An 8,805-nucleotide genomic window follows, 5' to 3' on the forward strand; every position below is an offset into this window, starting at 1 on the left:
TGGCTATTATTAATGCCAGTTGCATGCATTTTGGATGCATTTTGGTATATTCTATGCATTGTCTATACAAGTAAATACTTTTTTCCAATATCCAACTGCTCTCAAACTGTTGCATGCATTAATTTCAGGGAACAATAACTCTATACACTGATTTTATACCAGAACTGAAATTGAAAAGGAATAAGCTTGACTGTCAGAAAGAAGCATTGTGGGAGGAAAGTGTGGTGACCCCAAACTTTTGACCGGTAGTGTATACGCTGCATTCAGGTTCTTGATATTTCATTTTTTCATTTTAAAATGTGGGGTATTTTAGAGCTGAATGAACACATTCTAATGCAAAATGAGGGTCATGGCTTTTAAATGCAACTCATGTCTTGTTTTTATGTGCTTCGGAAGCTGAGATATTTAGGATTTAATAGGTAGAGGGCACCCTTTCCCAAAAAGGGCTTAGGCTAAAATGGGTTAAATCACGTCACTGCCTTGAAAACGCCTCTACCCAGGACCATTGGAAATGGAGTTCCCCAGCCCTGCAGAGCTCAGAAAGTAGTTGAACAAGCTCTTTTCCTAACTAATTTCGCACGGCCGAAGGTGTTTGCATCATAAGGAGGGCGTAGCCTGGCTATCGACCCACAACACCCACAACGGCCTTGGGTTTCCCTGCTGTTAAGCAGCCTCGAGCAGCTTTTTTGGGATTTCATCCTTTCAGTAACTAAAGTAAAGTTATCACTGTACATGTCACCTTCATCTGCAAGATATTGAATATAAACTTATCAAATCAAATCAAATAAAAAAACGGCCTACAATCTGAACAGAGAGAGGACATCAGACCCAGATAAGCGAAGGAGGTGTCTGAGTGAAGTTGGGCGGAGGAGTGCAACTCAGGTGGGCCTGTTATGAATCTTTTCTTTTCTTCTCTTTCTGTTTCTATGTGTGTGTGTGTGTGTGTGTGTGTGTGTGTGTGTGTGTGTGTGTGTGTGTGTGTGTGTGTGTGTGTGTGTGTGTGTGTGTGTGTGTGTGTGTGTGTGTGTGTACGTGTGTGTTTCTAGATGGTGATCAAGGTGAACCGGATGGCGACACCAGCACTGAAGGTAAGAGCAGAGAACCAGAGGTGTCCTCTAATGCTGTGTGTGTGCGTGTGTGTGCGTGTGTGTGTGTGTGTGTGTGTGTGTGTGTGTGTGTGTGTGTGTGTGTGTGTGTGTGCGTGCGTGCGTGCGTGCGTGCGTGCGTGCGTGCGTGCGTGTGCGTGTGTGCGTGTGCGTGTGCGTGCATGTGTGTGCGTGAGAGAGAGAGAGAGAGAGAGAGAGAGAGAGAGAGAGAGAGAGAGAGAGAGAGAGAGAGAGAGAGAGAGAGAGAGTGAGAGAGAGAGAGAGAGAGAGAGAGAGAGATAGTCATTCAAAGAAAGAAAGTGAAAGAAAGGCTGAGAACTGGCGATAGAATCTGACCTCCACATTCACAAACATGGTAGCCATGTGCTCTGCTTGGTTGACTAGAGTTCTCTAGCACTCCCCTCAGAGACAGGCAGGCAAACTCTGCAATGTTTCAATTTTGTGTCATCAGTCAGCTGCAGGCTTCGCTCTCCTCTCCTCTCTCCCCTCTCATCCTCCAATCTTCCCTTTCTTCCATTTTTCCCTTTCTTCCAGCTCCTCTCTCCTCCTTTTCAGCATCATCCCCTTTGTCTCAGTCTTACATTATAAACGCTGTTTGTTTTTGGGCTACCGCTAGGAAACGCTGACAGGGGAGATGAGTTTATCACTGGGTACAGCCCATTATCCGAACTCTAGCCCTCAATCTGTGCTTGTGGCCTTTCACTTAGCCGATGCCCCGCCTCTGTGGAGAAAACAAAGTTTGCCCTCTGTCACAACATTTTGTCCCCAAGGATTTGTCCCCAAATTCAACATCCTGATTGCTAATGAGAAAATGGCCTTTGAATTGTGCTTTGGCGAGAGATTGAATTAAGCTTCTGTCATCAATGACGGTTAGCGACACCATCAGGAGGCCACAAGCCACAAGGGAGGACGGGAGTTAGGATAAGAACCAGGGGGTCAGGATTTGGCAGGTTAGCTTCGCCGATTAGCTAGGCGCTTCCTTGTCACCATTTTCACAAATTCGCTCATTTACGACGCCACTTCGCTCAATGATGATTGGTGAGTGCGCGAGTTTAGTGTTGGGCACACAGACCTATGTAGGTCTAGTTGGGCACCTTATAATACCTCCATGCCCGTCTTCTATATAGCTTTCTGGTCAACCTTACTTCAGTCAGTAACGTGGCACGTAATTCGCTGAGTAAACTGGCGTTGGAAATGAGCTCCAGGAGACTCCATCTTTAAAGCTGAAAAATTCGTTCAATTTTGGCTGACATCACTAGCCTAGCATTTCCGATTGAAATGACTGGGGGCATGACTTGTTCACTCTCTTCAGTTCTTATACTACCTCCATGGAAAGAACTCAGTGTTTCAAAGCCTTGGCTCTGGAGCTGAGGAGGAGCTGCGGAGACCAGGACAGGTCAGGGGTGCATTTCTCAAAACCATAGTTGCTACGTTAGCTACTTTGTTGTTTGCAATGCAACTGACCAAGTAGCTAACTGGCTAGGAATTTGAGAATCACACCCCAGAGCTCCAGCACAGGGGCACCTCCTGCTCTGCTGATGCTGCTATCTTTCAGGCACGCACACACACACACACACACACACACACACACACACACACACACACACACACACACACACACACACACACACACACACACACACTCCCAAACACACACACACGCCCACACACACACACACACACGCCCCCCCCACACACACACACACACACACACACACACACACACACACACACACACACACACACACACACACACACACACACACACACACACACACACACACACACACACACACATATGTGCACACAGACCCTGACACTGAAAGTCAGGCACTCTTCTGAAACAGGACACATCCCAACCCAGGCAGCCAGCTTAGGTGCTCTACCACAGTCTACAGCAGGGGTGTGAGACTGATATTCACAGGGGTCCAAAATCTAAATCTAGGATGCGGACTCAGGTGGATTAAAGTTGTGCATACATGCACTTAATACAGAAAGCAGATTTTTCACAAACACTAAAATGGCCCGAACATATTCTGTTGTAAAGTATTGGGAGATGTTACACTGGTCTGGACCTACTCATATTCCTGTGACATACCAGATGTGATATTCCAGTCATGTTACTGCATATTAATGGTTTATACGGGCCGACTGTAATACACATTTGAAATGATCTCGCAGGCCAGCTTGCTCAGAATGTCACACATGGCATAATGTAATACTGGTCATAGAAATTGAGCTATGTTTAAAAGACCTAAGACTTTAGACGTGCTTTAGTTCTAATGCAGTACCGTTCAGCAGTCGATATTCATAGATATTCAAACTCCAGAAGATGTGTAAGGGGCAGGAGGAACACAAGAACAAAGTTTAAATATAAACTCCATTAATCCATGCAGTGTGTAACAGTGAAGCATCAGACAGTGAGAGAGTCTACACTGTATGGCTAGATCACATACACACACTTGCGCATGCGAGCCCGTGCGCACACACACACGGACACACTAAGCACACTAAGCACACTAAGCACACACAGCGTACGCACGCACGCACGCACGCACGCACGCACGCACGCACGCACGCACACACACACACACACACACACACACACACACACACACACAATGAGCAGCAAAAGCTGAAGTGAAGTGCTGCCCGAGTGTGACGGCCGGGCTTATTCTCCAAGCCTCTCTAACTCGTTAATGCCTGTCACATCTACACTCTTTCACACTTTCTCTTATTTCCCCATCCCCTCTTTCTCTCTCTCTCTCTCTCTCCCTCCCTCTCTGCCTCTCTGCCCCTCTCTGTCTTTCTCTCGCTCTGCCCCCTCTCTCCCTGTCTTTCTTTCTCTCTCTCTCTCTCTCTCTCTCTCTCTCTCTCTCTCTCTCTCTCTCCATCTCTCTCTCTCTCTCTCTCTCTCTCTCTCTCTCTCTCTCTCTCCATCTCTCTCTCTCTGTCTCTTTATCTCCCTCTCCACCTCTCCTCCTTCTCTCTCTCTCTCTCTCTCTCTCTCTCTCTCTCTCTCTCTCTCTCTCTCTCTCTCTCTCTCTCTCTCTCTCTCTCTCTCTCTCTCTGCTCCCATTCCACCTAATTGAAATGAAAGCTCAGGGCGAGGACTCGCAAGCACCTGAATTAACTCAAACAGACAGCAATCAGTCCAAAGGTAAGGGGGGAAATAAGAATCGCACTCTCTCACTCTTACTTTCGCCGACTCCCTCTATTTCACACACACACACACGCACGCACGCACGCACGCACACACACACACACACACGCACGCGCGCACGCGCGCACACACACACACACGGGCACTTTTCTCCATTTCATTTTCTCTAAAAGAACTTTCTGTCTCTTGTTAAGCTCTCCTGAAGGAGATGACTGTGTTCACTCTCTCTATCGTTCTGTCTCAGTCTCTCTTACTGTCTGTCTGTCTGACTGTCTGTCTCAGTCTCTCTTACCCTCAGTCTGACTGTCTGTCTGTCGGTTTCTGTCTGTCTGTCTGTCTGTCTCTGTCTGTCTGTCTGTCTGTCTCTCTGTCTCTCTCTCTCTCTCTGTCTCTCTCTCTCTCTCTCTCTCTCTCTCTCTCTCTCTCTCTCTCTCTCTCTCTCTCTCTCTCTCTCTCTCTCTCTCACTGCCCCCTCTCTCCTCTTTGCTATTGCATTGCGTGGCGTACCCATGAAACACCTCTACCCCACCACTGAGTCTACTGCTGTTGCTCTGGTACAAACATGTTAGTCAGTTAGCGGGCGCTCACAGGGATATTATCAAGAACACCAATAGAAGTTATCGGAAATAAAGCACGGTTTCAATTTCCATGTATGATCTATATGAAGAAACGTTGACTTGACTTGACTTGACTTGACTAAATCCGGCAATATTGCATAAACACTGCGAGCGGGGACTGAAGTGACACATTTTGCCACTGAAGGGAAGGTGTAGGTGAATGATGGATCATTCTTGAAATGGATGGCCCCGACAGACTTTTTTTGCCATTTCCACCAGGTCCCTGCTCTACTATTATCAACTTATTACAAGTCAACCATCAATAATAATGTGCTGCAGGGGTGGAGGGGCACGTTACGTGAAATATTTATAAAGTAAACATCATCTGTTGTCTTTCAGACAAGAGTGCAGAAATGAACAGTGTATGTGTATTACTTAAACAGAGTTGACTGGAGGCAAACGTAGGAGAAAAGCATCATCCATCACCATCCTCGCTATGTTAGCCCTGCAGACTAAAGGAATGTGCAGAGCAAATAGCACAGAGCAATGAATCCTGTGTGTTTCCCTGCTGGCTAATCAGTAAGAATGCCACTGTCATCACCTCATTAGTGCAGGAGAGCAGAGGAGAGGAGAGCAGAGCAGAGCAGAGGAGAGCAGCGGGGTCCAGGCATTTCCTTATCTGGTTTTACAACTAACTGCTTAGGGGTGAGCAGAGCCATTTCGAGGTATTTTGGGGGCCCTAGGCAAAGAGGAACACGGAGCCCACATGAGAGACATATTGAATGCAGTACCATTTCACTCATGGATGATGAAGGTGTGATGATGGAATTTTCCGGTAGGGAGGTACTGCCACATTCGCAAAGTTGTCATTAGAGTCATTTGAGCAAAAGTACTGAACCAGTCATTACCGGGGGCCAGCTGGGGGCCCTAGGCATTTACCTAGTTTGCTTGCCTGATTGTGACGGGCCCTAGGGGAGGACACCAGAAGCATCTTGGACATTACAGGGAGTGCTGTCATGGGAGCATCCTTGGCAGATTTACAGGGTGTGTTTCAGTGTGTCTAGAGGTTGTACAGTTAGGCATCGAGTCAGGTATTCACCAAACAGGCTCTTTTAAAAAGGCTTATCAAGTGATGCAGACAACTGTCATAGGATGTCATGTCTGTAGTCTCTTTCGGATCTTGGATATTCTGTAGGCCTACACAGGGGCTGTGTTTGAGAATGCATGTGTAATGGTAGTGCCTGTGTGTGTGTTCATGTGTGTGTTTGTGAAAATATATGTGTGTACTGTATGTGCATGCACACACTGATTTGGGCATGTCTGTGTTTGACACAAGTGCGCGCGTGGGTGCGTGCGTGCGTGTGTGTGTGTGCGTGCCAGCGTGCAGGTCTTGGCTGGGACAAAAAAAGGCCCAGGCATTTTTGTGCAGCCCCCTCTAAGTTGTGGGGCAGTCTCTAAGAAAATAGAAACAGTATGAGCTCCTCAGGACTGTCGATCCACTGGGAAATGTGCTGTATGCCAAAGAACCAGTCCAGGCCTCTGTGTGTGTGTGTGTGTGTGTGTGTGTGTGTGTGTGTGTGTGTGTGTGTGCGTGCGTGCGTGCGTGCGTGCGTGCGTGCGTGCGTGCGTGCGTGCTTGCGTGCGTGACTGTGTGTTTCTTCTTGCATCTAACGGTTGTTGTGCTGTCCTCATTTCCAGACGACACCGCGGAGCTGAAGAAAGACACCGGAAAGGAATGAGGAGCCGACAATCAGCCTCAGAGGGACAGCCGGCACACTGTGTGAAGGCACACACACACACACACACACACACACACACACACACACACACACACACACACACACACACACACACACACACACACACACACACACACACACACACACACACACACACACCACCAAGCAAGGCCCAGGACCGTGCTTCTAAATCACTAGTTTCCTATTCTATTCAACACCCTTGTTTCCCTCTCTCTCTCTCATGCTGACATAAAAGAGAAAAAAAATACAATCTAAGAAATGAAAAAGCTATGAGATGATATACCTATATGTTAAAAAAAACGTAATTTCCTGAAACAATTGTATAAATGAACATATCAGAGATATTCGAGGTGATGGGTGTCAGAGTTCGGGGGAGGTGCTTGGGGCGGGGTGTTCTACTCGGTCATACCTCACTGAGATGCTGCCAGAGAGAGTAGAGAACTTAAAGAATCTCTGGTCATACCTCACTGAGATGCTGCTGCTTGACAAACTCAACCTCCCACAATCCATTGGGGCATCCTGGTGCTGGAGTTGAGCGTGTGTCTGCCAGTTTGGGGTGTAGGAGAGCATGAGGTGATTTGAGAGAGATGGTAGACGAATGCCCGTGCCGTGCCCAATCCTTAGTCACAACACTTTAGCAGCCTGTGTATGCTGAGAGGATGACGCGAGTGAATAGAGCCAGATTAGTCATTGATTTAAAAAAATATATACATATACAGTATATAAATGAATAAATAATAACTGACAGATATCGGGGTTTAGATGCCATGGATTGTGCTCATGAATTTAACACTACATCTGATTGATTGATTGATTGATGCTGACGATGCCAAGTGACGCTCATTATAAACTCTTTATTTTTAGTATGAAACTGTCCTCAGCACCCTTCTCTACCTGAGTGTGAGTGGATTTTTGCAAACCAAGTGACACGCGCTCTTAGACCAAGTTATTTTACCAAGTGAGGAATGGATGTATGTATTGCATCAGGCGGCACTTATTATTCATTGCTTTTGTTTTGCGATCAAATGTGTTGTATTTTTTCTTGATGGTAGGACATGGTGGCTTTAATTTCTGCTCACCTTAGTTTCACTCAAACTCCTCTAGGGGGCATCCATGAGTGATGTCGTTTTGCTTTGAAACACCTCTAAATAAGCAATGATGTGGAAAAATAAAGACAAAAAAACAACCACCACCACCACAAAAAAGAATCATCCCAGGAACGAGCATTGATCACTGCTGATCTTCAAAGCTGCCATGACTTTGCAAAAACAGCTTATTAAATAGGACTCTATTCATCTCACTACACCTGACACCTCCATTTGGTCGCATCTTTAAACAAATGAGTTCTTCATAGCGTTACTTTTTCCCCCCGGTGCATGCCAGTGTTTGTTTGTTTTTCCAATTCACCAAGTCCTCCCCTCTCTGCGTAAATACGCTCTCTCCGTTTTCCTTGCCCATTTCTTTCTCGTTTGTTTTTCTTTTTTGTTCATCAGATTTTGTCTGGAATTACGTCTCAATAACCTGCCTTATTCTAGACTATAATACATGATATCAACAGGGTGATGGTGGTGGTGGTGGGGGTGAGTCAATAATCCTTTCACCTGATTGGCTGAAAGCCATTGATTTGTTCTTTTGCGCTGAATGCAGTGATTGTCAGTCTGTTTTCCTCTAAAAGCAAAAAAATGAGAAATGTTCTAAATGTTTTCTTTTTCCTTTCTGTCGAATAAAAATGATTTGCTCCCGTAAAGTGGTGCCATGCAGTGCATCAGATGAGACTCATTGAAATGATGCCTTCATACGTACTTTGATGTTTGCTTTGCTAAACAAAAACGATCAATAAAAGATTCAAACAGTTGTTTCCTCGGCTAAGCTGTGTTTTATTTATGTTGTGAATTGAGTCGAGTGATTAAGTGTGGCATCTCTTTAGTTTTCTTGACTGTCCCATTAGTTGAATGCCATATGATCGTCCTCATTGAAGCTCTTAGACTCTAAGACTTAGCTCTAATGATAGTAAGTCATTTTTCAACAATGCAGTCTCTGTCTTTTTGCTTTGTAGAGCAGTATACTAATGTGCATATATACTGAATATTGTGCATTGAACTTGCTGCAAACTTATTCAAATAGCTGTTGTCAGTGGGAGATCAACACAGTGTTGTACATTCAATAAAGTGGTGTTCCCAGGACTGAGAAATTCTCAGATGCAGATGAATACCTGTATA

At 45.7% G+C, this 8,805-nt stretch overlaps 1 protein-coding gene across 1 annotated transcript in view; it reads left to right on the forward strand.

The window, feature by feature from the left end:
- Positions 1–8,444, forward strand: part of LOC134441412 (cilia- and flagella-associated protein 251-like) — an 82,736-nt gene extending 74,292 nt beyond the window's left edge. The window contains exons 6-7 of the mRNA XM_063191707.1: positions 1,047–1,088; positions 6,525–8,444. Of these exons, the coding sequence (XP_063047777.1) occupies positions 1,047–1,088; positions 6,525–6,565 (83 nt within the window). The 3' untranslated portion in view covers positions 6,566–8,444. The remainder of the gene's footprint in view (positions 1–1,046; positions 1,089–6,524) is intronic.
- The last annotated feature ends 361 nt before the right edge of the window (positions 8,445–8,805 follow it).

This window comes from Engraulis encrasicolus, chromosome 24, assembly GCF_034702125.1.
Source record: "Engraulis encrasicolus isolate BLACKSEA-1 chromosome 24, IST_EnEncr_1.0, whole genome shotgun sequence".
Classification (NCBI taxonomy): Eukaryota; Metazoa; Chordata; class Actinopteri; order Clupeiformes; family Engraulidae; genus Engraulis; species Engraulis encrasicolus.